The sequence below is a fragment of the Protopterus annectens genome, chromosome 3.part1 (genome assembly GCF_019279795.1).
Source record: "Protopterus annectens isolate FY-2018-M chromosome 3.part1, PAN1.0, whole genome shotgun sequence".
Lineage (NCBI taxonomy): Eukaryota > Metazoa > Chordata > Ceratodontiformes > Protopteridae > Protopterus > Protopterus annectens.
Window position 1 is genome coordinate 705,343,863 of NC_056732.1, and position 17,744 is coordinate 705,361,606.

A 17,744-nucleotide genomic window follows, 5' to 3' on the forward strand; every position below is an offset into this window, starting at 1 on the left:
CTGCACTCTTTTTATCACTAGAGGAAAATGAGAGTTATAGTTTGATTTTGATTTATCAGTACAGGGTCTGTGCATTCTTCATGTCTATATGGCATTTTCATTAGATGCTGTGGTTTATTTTATGTCACAAAGACATGAACTAGATGAATTGGTGTTTCTGCAAATTGCCAATAATCTGTAGCTTAGTGCGCACTTTGAGTACTTTACTTCAGGCAGCGAGGTGTGCTTGAAATTTTAAAAATGTAATTTATCATTTGTGGTTATACTTTTTGTTATATGCTTTTTTTCTTTTAATCATGTTTGCTTAGATAACATTAAGCCTTTGCTTTCTGGAGTTGGGAATGGGCCACACTTACTTATGCGGGACATGGGGGACTACATTCTGGAAGCAGGTGTACAATTCCAAAATTCCTGCCTTATACCCCAGCTTGCACGCCTTGAGTACCATGATAGATACTAGTTCTTGTAAGACTTTGAATTGGATTAAGTGGGTAATCAGGGAATGAATGACCACACCTGATGCTCCTGCTAAAATATCTTTACTTCCTCTGTTATTAGTGGAAAAGACTTGAGGTATCACTGCAGACAGTACTCAGCTTTCCATCTCTTTTTTGCAGAAATGTTTGGCTCCTCCTTTATCCCCCTCGATGGAAGTTTGTATGCCATCCTTAATTGGATAAGGATAGTTGTGTTAGACTCGGCCCTGATAAAGTCAAGGCTGTGCTATTGAGGCCCTAACTAAGTGGTTCTTTGGCTACCATTATAATTTGTAAGGATCACAAAATTTATCTAATGTCTGTATAGCTCAGTCCAGTGATGGCGAACCTATGACGCACGTGTCAAAGGTGACACACACCACAACGTTTTGCGTGACACATCAGTAATCAGCACCACCCGAGTTACCAAGGATATTGCTTTTGCATTCATTGCTCGTGTGAAGTGCACTGAATTATTTTGTGCCAGGAGCTTTTGACACACCAAACCCAAAAGGTTTGCCATCACTAGCTCAGTCAGTTATGACAGCTCATCAGGTAGCACAATTACTTTTGACAATGGAAGTTCAGAATGCCATGGGATCTGTTCTCATATCAATGACACGGATTTATTTTTCCATTACTGATACTGTGCTGTATAAGGGAGAGAGGGGATGCTGCATTCCTAAGATGCCACCATTCAGGTGAAATCTTAAATTAAGGTCCAATCTGCATAAGGTGGTGGTAGTCCATGCAGTGTGAAAGACCCCAAAGCTCTTGCCTAAAAGCTTAGAGGTCACTTATTATATGTATTAACAAGTATTCATATACACATATTTCTGTAATGTAGTGGCATAGTGGATGTTAAGTAATGATTTTAATATGTTTTTTTCTTGTAAAAATATTGTTTCTATGTGGCAGTACTGCTTTCATATTTAATTTGCTGCTTTCGTATGTAATTTGTTGCTTCAGTTGTTTATACACCAGGAAATGTGACTTCAGCTAATGATGCTGTCTTGAGGTGGGTGAGCTGACCCCAGAAGTCAGTGTAGGGCACACAACAGCAGATGCTGATTAGAATCCCCTTCTGCAGTGAGGATAAAAGAAAGTGCTTTAGTCAGCAAATCTGACGTGTTCATCCCTCTGTACTGAGGGAGCATTTCTTGGAAGAGACCTGCCTCTTGGTGCTAGGGAAGTTTTGTTTGGAACAAACATTTCCCTCATATTGCGGAAGGAGAATTTTAACAGAAATGGAGACTTGGAGGATTTACTAATAGAAATCTAAATGAGAAATACAAGGAAGATTGCTTACAAACCCAAATACATGCTTGAACTTTACAAGAGACTGAGCTGGATTTGAAAACCAGGAAAGAATATGAAACTTTGAGTTTTATTGCTTTTAAGCACAATTTTGATTGCATCTGGAACTGTAACCAAAGTTCACTGAGCTTAAGAGCTCTTATCTCCTGTGTGTGTGTGTGTGTGTGTGTGTGTGTGTGTGTGTGTGTGTGTGTGTGTGTGTCTATATATATATATATATATATATATATATCTATATATAGACACACACACACACACACACTCACACACAAGAGCTGTTTAATAATTTCTCCAGTCTGCCCACCTTTTTTTTCCCTACGACAGCCAAAGTTTTAATTGTTCATTATATCAGGAAGGACATGATCTGTTTCTATACAAAATATCTTAACAATACCCCTTCCATGTGCACCACTTGTATGTCTGCTTATTGTGGACATAAATAGAAAGTATAGAAAATTAAACTGATTTCGAAGCAAAAGCCCTGTTTAATTTATGGTATGATAACATTGGCTTATGTCCATGTCTACATAAATGTGTTTTGCTTGATTACATTATTAAAGATTTGTATGTCATTAGGAGTTTATGGGTCATTTCTGATTTTTCAGGGGGTAATGTATGCATCTCCCATGATGCCTTGTTAAAGGTATATTCATAAACATCTTCATCATTTTTCTGTTTTCTTTGCTGCTGCTCAGTTTTTATGATGTGTGAACCTGCCTTCTGCTGCATTTCTGTTTGAGGGAACAATTGAAGTTCTGGTTCGGACGCGGCTGCAGCTGGCTGCGAACATACTTGACTCTTCAAATGTTTTATTATAATCGTTACTTTTTACCTTTAATTATGCTGGAACAAAGTTTGGAAGTTTAAACATTAGTATGAAATTTGTTCACCTGTTGGAAGTTTATTTTTTATCACTGAATTTGTTTTGGCGTCTGGTCTTGCAGATAAGTCATTGACACCAAGACTGCTGATTGCACTCTGTTCTGATTCACAACTACAGGACAGATTGTGTGTGTGCAGCCTTATCCAATGTAAGCATACATCTCTTGAAAGGCAGACAAGACAACACAGTATTTTTGTTCTGCTGTAACTTAATCACGGCACTGACTTTGTAATATTCAGTGTATTCACTGTGACAATATAAGCATATTGAATGCAAGGAGGTGATTTTAACTGAAGAAGATAGGCAAAAAGCTACTTTTTGTATCCAGATTAAAAAAAAAAATCTTGTCCCATTCTTTCTTTTTACTCTGGTTTCTAGGCGGTTGTCTAACCTACCAGCAGTCAGGAATTTGACATCTCATTAACTTTACTGTGTGTGATTGTCAAAGAATTAAAATATTATAGTATACAACATTCTTAGTAGTGTAATTAACTTTATATTTTAGCAATTGATATTCTTTTACATTGTAAAGAGCTTTATAATGTAATAAAAACATTATTGTAAGCACAAGACGTATCTGCAAAGCTGTGGAATGTGCATCCCTTTTTATTTTTGTTATACTACTTGTCTGCATCCTTTGAGGAACATTTCTTTTTCTCAGGATTGAGAATGCCAGAGATGATTATATAACTTTTCATTACTACTTTTTTTGTCAGTGAGTCATTTGCTGTTGGCATTTGTATTGTGTAACTGGAATGGTTTGCGACCAAGGTAGTTGTGCTGCTATGACTTTCTTTGTTCCCAAAATGACAATAGTGCTCAAGTCCTATTTTCCTGTTCATCTCCAATTTAAAATAGCACACAACCGTTAAACCATGAAATCCAGCTCATCGTTGCCAATGTATAGTGTTAGATTAGTGCTCTGGTGTCATTAACCTTTATTAAATCGTCTGAGGTCCACCTTTCTGACTTCCTCTTTCAAAGAAAGTTAAGTAGTCACCAGAAATTGTATATAGACTTAGAGTATCTAGTTTTGTCAGTACTTCATTCACTCTCTACTCAGCTGCATCATTATACCTCTGATCCAAAGTTCTTTCACTGTTAGCCAATTATCCTTTATCCTGTAAGACACAGTCCTGATCTTCGTGTTTCTCTGCTGCAGTCATTACATTTGGATTATCTGCCTGCAGGTAGCCCTCAGCCGGCCTGAATGTCTTGGATCCCTGCGTCGGATGCTGTCTCCTCTTCCATGACGTCAGGTCATCAGGGGTATAAAACATGCAGCCGACACCATTACATCAGTCTTTCTTGCCGCGTGGTGCCCAAAGCAGAAGCAGTTCGCAAGTGCCAGTTGGCCGACTCCTGAAATTTTCATTTTCAAGTTTCAGAACCGAAGTCTTCAAAAAATTCAAGTACCCCGTTGGGGATCCTTTTTCTTGCTCTAAACCAATGTCAGTAAAGTTAACAATTGTATTACCTTTGGAAAGCAAATACCTCATAAAGATTTTCATTCGTACTGCATTCCTTGCTTAGGCCCAGACCACGACGTCACTCGCTGTCGGTTTTGTGCCTTATTCAATCATCGAACTATTCGTCATCGGTTCATTTTTGCATCAAATCATTTTGGTACTCTGTTTAACTATCCAGAAATGGCTTCGGTAAGCCATCCGACTACCGACATTCTGAAAAAACGTAAAGATAAAGACAGAGACAGACCGCATAGGTCCAAAGCTGCCGACACCACTTCCGTTAAGCTAGTCGCCAGTTTGTCAGTACTCAGTGAGTTGCTTTCGCAGCCCCTGATACCACCAGCTTCTTCAGATTAGCAGACCTCTACTGAGACCCATTCGGAGTCTGGTATGCCGCAAGATGCTTCTTCTACCATGGAACCTGCATATGTCTCTACCTTGGATGGGTCGGAGCTGCTGTGCAGGCACCGGCTTCTGAGGGTGTATTCAGGCCTACTGACTTGCATTTCAAACTGATGCCATCTTCTTCTTCAAGGCCTAAAACTCAACCCACGCATAGAAAACCAATGTCCAAACCGCATGGTCAGGCCCATATGCCTAAAAAACAAATGATAAGAATGGCTGAAGACCTTATTACTTTAATTAGGGGAAGCCAGCCTTCACCCTCTTAAGAGACATAGAACTGATTTTCCTTCTGATTCTTCTGATCAGGATTCTGAAATTTCTGTTTCTTTTGATTACCAGGATTTGTCCTTAAATACCTATGAGGATTCTGATGCAGAGGACTCCATTCCCTCTGCTTACCCTCCAGAAGATTTTTCTTTTGGTGAAACCTTGCACACCCTTAGGGAGCATTTCTGCTGGGAAAGCCAGGATTACTCTGACTCCAAAAAGAGGCTTAGGGAATTCTTACTCCTCCCTCAGCACAGGGCTTTAGCTATCCCTCCTGTCCTAGACATTGTAGATGATGCCTTCTTGGAGTCTAGCTTGGCCCCAGACTCTTCACCTCCAGCTCCCAAGAAACCTGACAGGTATTACAGAGTACCTGACTCTCACAAGTTCCTCTTCAAGAATCCTACTGCTGACCCAGAGACCATTTCCCAATGACCTAAAGGCATTAAGGCTACTACTGCCAAAAACCCTACCCCCTCTGGTAGAGATTCCAGGGCCTTGGACAGATGGGGTAAGGAGGTACACACTTTTGCTACTTTGGCCATTAGAGCCTTAAACTGCTAGTTTCATATGTTAAAGTATCAGCAGCATATTATGGGACTACTTAAACAGAAAGTGATGTTGATTCCTGACTGTGCTGAAAATAAAGAATTACAGGATTTAATTCATTCTGCTAAACAAGTTGGTAAACATACTTTGCCATGTGGTTTTGACTCTTTAGAAGCATCTAGCAGGGCTGCTGTCAGTAGGTCTGTTCTTAGAAAGCATGCTTGGGTTAAGGAGCAAAATTTGCCAGATCATGTTAAAGCTAAATTACTGGATGCTCCCTTAAACCAAGACCACCTGTTTGGAAACAAAGCAGAAGTTGTCCTTAAAAAGATGAAGGAAAAAGCTAAATCTATGCAAACTGTTAAATATTTCCTGCAGGTACAGTCTCCCAGACTTAGCAGGCATTGGCCTTCTAAGAATTGGTCCTTCTCAGTCCAAACCCAGGAACAGCAGACCACGTAGGCTGCAGTCTCAAGGTACTCACAGGCCTAAGCAGTGGGGGGCTCCCACTTCCAAAGCTGGGAGTAGTAAGGCACCCCTCTATGGAAAACTGTCACAATGACTTAACCTTAAACCTTCCAAGCCCTGCTCAACTGCCTGCCCCCTTAGGGGAAAGATCACCCTGCATGCAAAAAAGTGGGAACTCATTACCCAGGACAAATGGGTTTTAAGCATAGTTTCCCAAGGATACAGATTCCACTTCCACACCTTATCAACCCCAAATGGTTGGCCAGACCTACCCCCAAATCAGTGGGCAGAGGCTCAACAGCAGGTTCTCTCTCTTCTAAGTATCAGGGCTGTTCAACCTGTCCCAGCAGAAGAAAGGGGACAAGGTTTTTACTCAAGACTTTTCCTGGTACCCAGAAAATACCACTCCTGGCATCCTGTCCTGGACCTCTCTATTCTAAACACCTTTTTGGTAATCCCAAAATTCAAAATGCTAACACTTCACCAGCTGCTTCCTATGCTAGGCAGAGATGCCTGGTTGGCAACCTTAGACTTAAAGGAAGCTTACCTGCACATCCCAATAAGGGAATCTTGCAGGAAATACCTGCGCTTCAGAGCAGGATACATGCACTGTCAGTTCTCTGCACTTCCCTTTGGCTTATCTACTGCACCCAGGGTATTCACAAAGTACCTAGCTCCAGTCATTGCATTTTGCAGGCAAAGAAATATTCAAATATACCCATACCTGGACAATTGTCTAATTCAGTCAGAAAGCCAATTCAGGCAGAAAGCCAGGACATGCTACTGAATCATCTGGCTTTTGTAAAGAAACTTCTAACCTCACTGGGGTACACCATAAACAAAAAGAAATCTCATCTACTGGCCACAAAGACCCAACTATCTGCAAGGAAAATCGTGCAAGCCCTGGGGTTCATGGCCTCTTGCATTCTACTAATTCAATATGCAAGACTGAATATGAGGAAACTACAATGGTATCTGAAAAGCCTATGGTGTCAACATTCTCAGGACCTGGAAACAATGATTCTTATAATTCCTTTTATAAAGGCAGAGTTCCTTTAGTGGGCAGAGGCCTGCTACCACAACAAGGGACTCCCATTCACTCTACCCCTTGCTGCCCAAACCCTAACAACAGACGCATCAGACTATTCATGGGGGGCTCACTTGGCAGGGAAGTGCATTCAGGGCAGATGGAACCAGAGTCAGATGCACCTGCATATCAGTCAAAAAGAAATGTTAGCTGCACAGAATTCCCTGACAGCCTTCAAGGACCACATTCTTCCAGGACAATTATTGGTAAACACAGACAACACAACTGTTATGTGGTACATAAACAAGAAGGGGGAACCCACTCGTATTCTCTCTGCAGACTAGCCATGGCTCTGTGGAACACAGCTTTGAGCTACCAAGTGCACCTACAAGCTCAGTTCCTGCCAGGCAAGCTAAATTCAATGGCAGATGACCTTAGCAGAACTCTCATGGACCCACACGAGTGGAAACTGGAACCAAAGATATTCAACATTTTGACAAATAAATGGGGAAACCCAGAGATAAACCTGTTTGCCTCCCCTCAGACCTACCAATTGGACAAATTCTGCACAAGGACTTTCCACAGTCAAGCTCGGAAAGTGGATGCCCTGTCCTTCACCCGGGAAAGCCTCTCAGTTTATGCCTTTCCCCCTCTGCCTCTCCTCTCGAAAGTTCTGCTAAAGATCAAACAGGACAGACCAAGGACAATACTGATTGCACCAGACTGGCCACGCCAGCGCTGGTACCCCCTCTTGCGCAGTATGTCACTGCTGGAACCTTGGCACCTGCCTCAGACCCCTTCCCTGCTGTCTAAGCAGGAGGGCCAGATTCTGCACCCCCAACTTCAAACCCTGAACCTTGCAGCCTGGCTAATTCCTTGAGCTCTCCAATAGCATCCCTCAGTATGCAGGTGCTATATGTCATTCTGGAGGCAAGGAGGCCTAATACTAGAATATCCTATGCTGAAAAGTGGAAAAGATACTGTTTCTGGAGTCAGACGCAGGGGATGGGCACAACAGTGCCCAGCTTACCGCATATTATTCAATACTTATCAGAGACGCTCCACAAGGGCATTTCCTTCTCATCAATTAAGATTCATGCTTCAGCAATTTCAGCGCATTATAATACTGAGCCACCTCTCTTCTCTCCCCCCCTGCTAAAACAATTCCTCAGAGGGGCCAACAATTTAAGACCACCCAGGAAAGCTCCTTCTGCAGCCTGGGACCTTAACTTTGTATTGGAAAAGCTCACTCTACCTCCTTTTGAGCCAGCTGCAACTGCAGAAATGAAATTCCTTTCTTGGAAAATAGCCTTCCTTCTAGCCATCACTTCAGCAAGAAGCGTGTCTGAATTACAGGTTCTCATGGCAGTGGAGCCCTTCGTCATCTTGCCTGCAGACAGGGTGTCCCTCAAGACCAGTCGTTTTTTCCTAATCCACAGAACAAAGGAGAACGAATACTACATTCTTTGGACATGCACAGACAGCTTAGATTTTATTTGGATGGGACTAAGCCTCTCAGAAAAACTGAACAGCTGCTAGTTGCCTTTGCTGCAGGGGCAGAGGGAAGGCCATTTCAAAGCAAACCATTTCTAAGTGAATAGCCCATTGCATTCATTTCTGCTATAAGCACCGTGGAAAACCTACCCCACAGGGGATAAGATCACATTCCACCGGGGCTGCATCTACCTCTACAGCTACAGCCTTTCTCAGAGGTGTCCCTACCAGGGATATCCTAGAAGCTGCTACCTGGAGTTCTGTACATACCTTCACCAAGCATTACCACTTGTCTATTTTTTCTAAATCCAGAGCTGGTTTTGCCACTGCAGTCTTGCAGGGCTTAATAGCTGGTCCTAATGCTCTCTAACTTCCTCCTCCCTTCCTTAGCTTTGGGAATCTACCCAAATGTAATGACTGCAACAGTGAAACACGAAGAACATAGTACAGATGTTCTTCGTGTTTCACTGTTGCAGTCATTACATTTAGGTAATGTGCTGGCAGGTTGCCCTCTGTCGGCCTGATTAACAAAGTCTTGGGTCCTGCGTCGGTTGCTGTCCCTTCTTCCATGACGTCAGGTCATCAGGGGTATAAAACATGCAGCCAACGCCATTACATCAGTCTTTCTTGCCATGCGGTGCCCGAAGCCAAAGCAGTTCGCAAGTGCCGGTCGGCTGACTCCTGAAATTTTTGTTTTCGAGTTTCAAAACCGAAGTCTTCAACTAAAAGCTAAGTACCCCATTGGGGAAACTTTTTCTTGCTCCTTACCGATGTCAGTAAAAGTTAATAATTGCATTACTTGTGGGAAGCAAATACTTCATAAGGATTTTCATTTGTACTGTATTCCTTGCCTAGGCCCTGACCGCAACGTACCTTGCTGTCGGTTTTGTGCTAAATTTAATCAATGCACTATTAAACTTCGGTATATTTTTGCTTCTAAATATTTTGGCTCACAATTTAATTATCCAGAAATGTCATCGGTTAGCAATCCAACTACCAGAATACCTAAAAAAACGCAAAGAAAACAGACAGGCAGTTGAGGTCCAAAACTGACGACAGCACTTCTCCTAAGCCAGTCGCCAGTTTGCCAGTACTCTGGCGCTTTTGCAGCCCCTGATACCTGCTACTTCTGATTCACAGGCCTCCACTGAGACCCATTCAGAGTCCGGTATGCCACGAGATGCTTCAATTATGGAACCTGCGGATGTCTCTACCTATGATGGGTCCGGAGCCACTGTGCAGGCACTGGCTTCTTAGGGTGTTTTCAGGCCTACAGATTTGTATATTAGACCAACGCTATCTTCAAAACTAAGGCCAAAATCTAAATCTATGTCTAAAAAACTGATGCCTGGGCCACATGTGCAGGCCCCTATGCCTAAAAAACAAATTATCAAAATGGCTGAAGATTTAATTACTCTGATCAGGGGTAGCCAACCCCCTCCTTCTAAGAAGCCTAGGCAAGACATTGATTATGAATCTTCTGAACAGGATTCTATTTCTTCTGACTCTTCTAATGAACAGGATTTGTCTGTACCTACTTATGAGGACTCTGATGCAGAAGATTCCATTCCTTCTGCTTCTCCCCCTGAGGAATTTTCTTTTGGGGAAACTTTGCATACCTTAAGGGAACGTTTCCACTGGGAAAGTCAGGATTTCTCTGAATCTAAAAAGAGACTTAGGGATTTTCTTCTTCTTCCTCAGCGTAGGCATTTGGCTATACCTCCTGTTCTAGACATTGTTGATGATGTGTTTTCAGAATCTAGTATGGCTCCTGATTCTCTGCCTCCGGCTCCTTGTAAGCCAGACAGATACTACAGGGTTCCTGACTCCCACAAATTCCTTTTCAAAAATCCTATTGCAGATCCTGAAACCATTTCTCAAGGTCCCAAGGGCATTAAGGCCTCTACTGCTAAAAATCCTACCCCTTCTGATAGAGATTCCATGGCGCTGGATAGATGGGGTAAGAAGGTTTACACTTCTGCAACCTTGGCAGTCAGGGCTTTAAACTGTCAGTTTCATATGCTTAAATATCAACAGCATATCATGGGACTGCTTAAACAGAAAATTATGTTAATTTCTGACTGTGTGGAAAATAAAGATTTACAGGATTTATTGCATTCAGCTGAACAGGTTGGAAAACATACTTTGCAATGTGGTTTTGATTCTTTGGAGGCGTCTTGCAGGGCTGCTGTAACTGGGTCTGTGCTAAGAAGGCATGCTAGGCTCAAAGAGCAAACTCTGCCTGATCATGTTAAAGCAAAATTGTTGGATGCTCCTTTACAACAGGACTGTCTCTTTGGTAATAAGGCTGAAGAAGTTTTTAAAAAGATGGAAGATAAAGCAAAATCTATGCAAACTGTGAAATATTTCCTACAAGTGCAACCTCCAAGGTTTAGTAGGCACTGGCCTACTAAGAACTGGTCCTTTCCAGTTCCTTCGAGAGCCACTCAAGTCAAACCCAGGCATTCCAAAGGCTCCAGGTTTCAGTCACAAGGGACTTTTAGAACAAAACAATGGGGTGCCTCCACCTCCAAATCTGGAAACAGCAAGGCACCTCCCTATGGTAAACAGTCTCAATGACTTCCTTCTACACTCACCAAGCACTTACCTTTTAGCCACCCCTTTGGGGGGGAAACTGGAACTTCATGCAAGAAACTGGCAACTTATAACCCAGGACACATGGGTTTTAAATATAGTATCCCAGGGATACAGATTTAATTTCCACACGTTGCCAATCCCAAACGGATGGCCAGACCTGCCCCCAAATCAGTGGGCAGAGGCCCAGCAACAAGTACTGTCCCTCATGAACATGGGGGCTATTCAGCCAGTACCAGAAGAGGAAAAGGGACAAGGTTTCTATTCAAGACTTTTCCCTGGTACCCAGAAAAGATAAATCATGGCGTCCAATTCTGGACTTATCTACTCTAAACACATTTCTGGACATTCCAAAATTCAACATGCTGACTCTTCCAACAGTTACTTCCTATGCTAGGCAAAGATGCCTGGTTGGTAACTCTAGACTTAAACGAGGCTTACCTGCATATCCCAATCAGAGACTATTGCAGAAGATACCTCCGCTTCAAAGCAGGCTACTTGCGTTACCAGTTCTCTGCACTGCCCTTTGGCTTATCTACTGCGCCCAGGGTCTTCACAAAGTGCCTGGCTCCAGTAATTGCATTTTGCAGGCAAAGAAATATTCAAATATATCCATACCTGGACGATTGTCTAATTCAGGCAGAAAACAAGGACATTCTTCTAAAGCATCTGGCGTTTGTAAAAAGGGTTCTAACTTGTCTAGGGTACACCATAAACAAAAAGAAATTGCAACTGGTACCCTCTCAAAAAATTACATTCTTGGGTGCAAGCTTGAATACAACTGCCCAGATGGCTTACCTTACACCAAAAAAGCAAATTCATTTGATAAGTTACTTCAAACAGGTGGCTACAAAAACCCTGCTGTCTGCAAGACAAATTCTGCAAACCTTGGGGTTCATGGCCTCCTGCATTCTTCTAATTCCATATGCAAGACTGCATATGAGGAAACTTCAGTGGTACTTAAAAAGTTTATGGAGTCAACATTGTCACAGCCTGGAAACAATGATTCCCATCATACCTTGCCTGCAACTAGAGTTACTATGGTGATCAGAGGCCTGCCACCAAAACAGGGGACTGCCATTCACTCCACACCCTGCTGTCCAAACCCTAACTACAGACTCATCAGACTTTGTTTGGGGAGCTCATCTGGCAGGGAAGTGCATTCAGGGCAAATGGAGCCCAAATCAAATCCACCTTCATATCAATCAAAAAGAGATACTAGCTGTACAGAATGTACTGACAGCCTCCAAGGACGGCCTTCATCTAGAACAATTAATGATAAAGACAGACAGCACCTCAGTTATGTGGTACATAAACAAGCAAGGGGGGTACACAATCCTACCCCCTTTGCAGACTAGCCATGGCATTGTGGAACACGGCCTTGACCTACCAAATACAACTACAAGCTCAGTTCCCGCCAGGAAAGCTGAATACTCTGGCAGACGAACTAAGCAGAAATCTCATGGACCCACACAAATAGAAACTGGAACCACGGATTTTCAACATGTTGACACACAAATGGGGGAGTCCAGACATAGATCTTTTTGCCTCACCCCAGAACTATCAGTTGGACAGATTCTGCACAAGAACTCATCACAAAAAAGCCTGGAAAGTGGATGCTCTATCATTCAGCTGGAAAAACCTATCAGTCTATGCTTTTCCCCCTTTGCCTCTGCTCTCCAAAGTTCTACTAAAAGTCAAACAAGACAAACCAAAAATTAATCTGATTGCTCCAGACTGGCCTCGCCAACACTGGTACCCACTCCTGCACAATGTGTCACACCTTCCACCGTGGCACCTGCCTCAGACACCTTACTTACTGCCTCAGCAGAACAACCAAATTCTGCACACTCTGCTCCAAACTTTGAATCTTGCAGCGTGGCTAATCACCTAAATTCGCCCCTAGCATCCCTCAGCAAACCTGTGATGGATGTCATTTTGGAGGCCAGAAGGCCTAGTACTAGAAAATCTTATGTTGACAAATGGAAAAGTTTCTGTGCCTGGAACCAGTCTCAAGGAAAAAGCACAGCAGTGCCCAATATTCCTCAGATTTTACAGTACTTAACTGAGAGGCTTCACAAGGGCCTGTCCTTTTCTTCCATAAAAATCCATGCCTTTGCCATTTCAGCTTATTACAACACAGAACCTCCCCTCTTCTCTCATCCTTTGCTAAAGCAGTATCTCAGAGGGGCCAGAAACTTAAGACCACCCAGGAGAGCTCCAACCCCTGCCTGGGACCTCAATTTTGTATTGGAAAAACTCACTCTCCCTCCTTTCAAACCAGCTGCTACTACAGACCCAAAATTTCTCTCCTGGAAAACAGCTTTCCTTTTAGCAGTCACTTCAGCTAGAAGGATTTCTGAATTACAGGCTCTTATGGCAGTGGAGCCTTTCATTATTTTTCATGCGGACGGGGTGTCTCTCAGGACCAGTCCATCCTTCATGCCTAAGGTGGTATCCAGTGTGGCTCTTAATCAGACCATTCATTTGCCAACTTTCTTTCCCAATCCACAGAACAAGGGGGAGCAGATTCTGCATTCATTGGATGTACACAGACAACTTAGATTTTACTTAAACAGGACAAAATCTCTAAGAAAATCTGACCGACTACTGGTGGCATTTGCTGCAGGGGCAGAGGGAAAGGCTATTTCAAAGTAGACTATTTCCAAATGGATGAGCCATTGTATTCATTTCTGCTATATGCACCATGGTAAAACTATCCCCCAGGGGATCAGATCTCATTCCACCAGGTCTGCATCTACTTCTACAGCCTTTCTCAGAGGTGTTATTACCAGAGACATTCTAGAAGCTGCTACCTGGAGCTCAGTTCATACGTTCACCAAACATTACCGTTTACCTTTCTTCTCTAAATCCAGAGCTGGCTTTGCCACTGCTGTCCTGCAGGGCCTTATAGCTGTTCCAAATGCTGTATAAATCCATCCTCCCAGCCATAGCTTTGGGAATCTACCCAAATGTAATGACTGCAACAGTGAAACACGAAGAACATAGTACAGTTGTGTATACTTACCATAAATGTAGATGTTCGAGTGTATTCACTTTTGCAATCCTGGTTACCCTCCCTCCAGCCCCCTGTTTTTCTCTTACTATACCTCTCCTTTCTTTTACTATGCTTAAAAGCCTTTTTGGTGTATTTGCTTTTGTTTTGAGGTATATTTTTTGTGTTTTTTTAAAAAAAAAAAAAAATATATATATATATAGCTCCCCATTTGGGGGACACCTGAAAAAAAAAAAAAAAAAAAAAAAATATATATATATATAATCATCTGGGGCAAGAAAAACTGATGTAATGGTGTCGGCTGCATGTTTTATACCCTTGACGACCTGAAAGAAGGGATAGCAACCGATGCTGGACCCAAGACTTTGTTAATCAGGCTGACTGAGGGCAACCTGCTAGCAGATTACCCAAATGTAATGACTGCAACAGTGAGTACACTCAAACATCTACATTTATGGTAAGTGTACACAGCTGTAGTTTGTGTACACTTACCATAAATGTAGATGTTCGAGTGTATTCACTGTTGTAGTCCTGGTTACCCTCCCTCCAGCCCCCTGACTTCTCTTGGCTATACCTTTCTTCTTGTTTAGTGTATTTCAGCTTTCTGATGTATTTGCTTTTTGTTGGCGGTGTAACCTAACATATAATTGCTTCCCATTATGGGGGCACCTGACATCTGGAGCAAGAAAAACTGATGTAATGGCATCGGCTGCATGCTTTATACCCCTGACGACCTGACATCATGGAAGAAGAGACAGCATCCGACGCAGGGATCCAGGACTTTGATATTCAGGCCGGCTGAGGGCTACCTGAAGGCAGATAACCCAAATGTAATGACTGCAACAGTGAATACACTCGAACGTCTACATTAATGTAAGTGTACACAACTGTACTTTCTCAGTGCAGCATGCTGTCCACTATAAACTATTTGGTGACAAACATATTGTGTAAATGATGCAGGTCATTCAGTACTACAGTTCTGCCCGGCATGAAGCATGTATGTGGTTACTTCCATGGAGCTTTCAAAAGGCAGCTATACTATAGAGGGAAACGCTACATCAGCTTTGTCTAGTTTTACTGAAAGACATGGTTTGAGAAATTAAGTGCACTTTTGTGACAAAATCTTGAATACTTTTTATATAATTTACATCAGAAGCAGTGTTTTGTGTAGTGCTTTTGCAGATCAAAATTAATTTGGAAAAACTGTCCTTTGATTCAAGCAAGTTGCATTCTGCTCATCCAGCATGGAAGTTGTTACTGTCCTTTGGCACCTCTTACTGTAACTGTCACAAGTGCCTTTTGGCAGTCAGTCTTGGTGACTACATTTTTGACTTGTTAACAAAATTGTGAAATTTATTGTGACAGGTGTCTTTTGGCACTCAGCATTAGCATTATTAAGTTTCTGGCTTGTTAACAAAATAATTATGAAATGAATGTGTGATAATTGTTTGTTTTTTGTCTGTCTGCAGGCTGGTTGTATCCCAGTGATGTTAAGTAATGGCTGGGAGCTGCCATTCTCAGAGGTCATTGACTGGAACCAGGCTGCTGTCATCGGGGATGAAAGGCTGTTACTGCAAGTAAGGGGAAATTTTAAACCTTTCAGCATTACTTCTTAATTTATTTATAGTTATAAGGAGCAAAAATTATTCAGTTGTGTAGTTCCTTTCTTCTTACTTAGCAGTTTGTTGGAAACTTATGCTTCCTTGTTGGATTCCCCAGCCAGGCTATAAGCAAAAGGAAGAAGAATGATCCTTCACTAAACTCTAAGTGATTAACACCAGTCTTACTGCTCACCTTTATTGTCCAAGCTTAGGAGTCTCGGGACCTTTTGAGTTAGAATGGAAGACTAAGGTTTTAAAAAAAAAACAAAAAGCATCTGACATTTATAACAGCAGATGATTTAGTCATTTAGGAACAGTAGTGAAGTTGCTATTTGGCCTTCCATTTCAAACATTTCATCTTGTGGTTGTTGTGGCAACTTTGAATCCAGAAAGTCAAATTTGAATTTCACCACCATTGCTGTGTGATCATGAACAAGTTCCTGATCGTTCTAACTCTGCGCCTGATCTCTGGGTGGAGGGGTGAAGTTTGGGTACTTTATTATCGCAACCAAATTCCTAACCTGGTATAATTGCTATTGTTTTCGCGAAACAATGTATGTTAACCTGGAAAGGGGTATGTAAACTCGTAAGTACTGTTGTCACATTGTTTATGATATTGGAAGAGGAATAACGGCACAATTCCTATTCCTGGGTAGCGTCCTTTCGTGACCCAACGTAATGAAAAATGCCTGCGGCTTCTGAGTCCTGTGAAGAAGGATCTGTTTATTCTTTTGCATTTTTCTAAATCTGTATTGTACAGCTTGTAACCTAAACTTTTAAGACAAAAAAGTATGTATAAAACTGAAGAAGTAAAACTAATATTACAGGTAAGAACTGCTATTTAGTAAATTAAAACTGTAAGCAATATAGAGTACATTCAATGAATACAACTACAAGGAGAAATGTCATAAATTAGAATATCACAGTATCAAAATACAATTCTAAAATACTGAATCTCACTGTCGACTAATAAAAACCAAAAAATAAATCCATGACACATCCCTTACTGTAAAGACTCCAACAGATGGTAAAAAAGTTGACAAACCAACAGTTTGTAAAACATGAGTTGGAATTCTATGCATCTTACAAAGTCCAGTGAAAGGCTTTATTAGCAACAGGATCAACCCAATAGTCACAGTTACATGACTAAAGCTCATCAAAAATTGTTATACATTAAGAAATTCAACAAAAATGACATTGGATAATGCTGAGTCTGAAGCAGCAGTCACGTTTATTTTATGTTAAAGTAAGTTGCGTCGGAAACCTACACTGCCCTGTAATACAAAAAATGTCCGTTATTCCTCTTCCTGCCTCATACATAATGTAACACACTAAAATGTAGTAGTTTGCACACCCCTTTTAAGGTTAAGATACATATTTTCAGCTAAACATAACAAATTATGCCAGGTTGGAAATCTGGTTGCGATAATACGCAAGTACCGAAGTTTGTAATGTATTACTTTGTTTCATGCTAGCATTTCATTTTCCCAATTTAAATGTATTATGTAAGCTGCACTTCCTTATGCACAAAGGCCATGTGCTGGTAGTCTGATGACTTTGTTGAAGAGCTGCAGCTTTGTGAAAAAGGCAGTTGTATGTGGTGGTCTTGGATGGAGATGGAGCAGATTTTCTTAGTTGCAGCTTTTGCTGTTCTGAACTGTGGAGCTAGTTTTCTGATTAGGGCCATTGTGCACGTGAGCTTAGACATGTTTAAGATGTCTGACACATTTGAAAGCCAAGAGATAAAACTTAAGTACATGTGCCTTCTTGCTATATTTATCCTGTTTGTGGTTGCTTCTAATGCAGACTCTTTCTTGCAACTATTCTCATTCGCCTCTTGTAATGCATTCATGCCTGTCTGTATAAAGATATGCTGCTATCCCTGTTGCATAACCCATTTCAGTTGTTATGGCTACATCTTATCCATAAAGGTCTACTAAGCATAATTAAATTTTTCCATTCATGTTTTGACATTAACTGCTTGTTGAACTAAATGTTGTAGCATACTCCTGCATTTGTAAATGTGTGTGTGTGTGTGTGTGTGTGTGTGTGTGTGTGTGTGTGTACATTATATATTAAGCATATCCTTGTATCTGCAAATATGTTTTGTTCATTTTTTCTGTGATGTCATTTAACTGAGCTGTGCCTGCAGATAGTCCATTGAGGTCAGGGTACTA

The 17,744-nt window shown here is 41.7% G+C and overlaps 1 protein-coding gene across 1 annotated transcript in view; it reads left to right on the forward strand.

Moving 5' to 3' along the window:
- Nucleotides 1-17,744, forward strand: part of EXT1 (exostosin glycosyltransferase 1) — a 1,160,063-nt gene that overhangs the window by 813,430 nt on the left and 328,889 nt on the right. Inside the window, exon 3 of the mRNA XM_044067060.1 lies at nucleotides 15,436-15,543. Within this exon, the coding sequence (XP_043922995.1) occupies nucleotides 15,436-15,543 (108 nt within the window). The remainder of the gene's footprint in view (nucleotides 1-15,435; nucleotides 15,544-17,744) is intronic.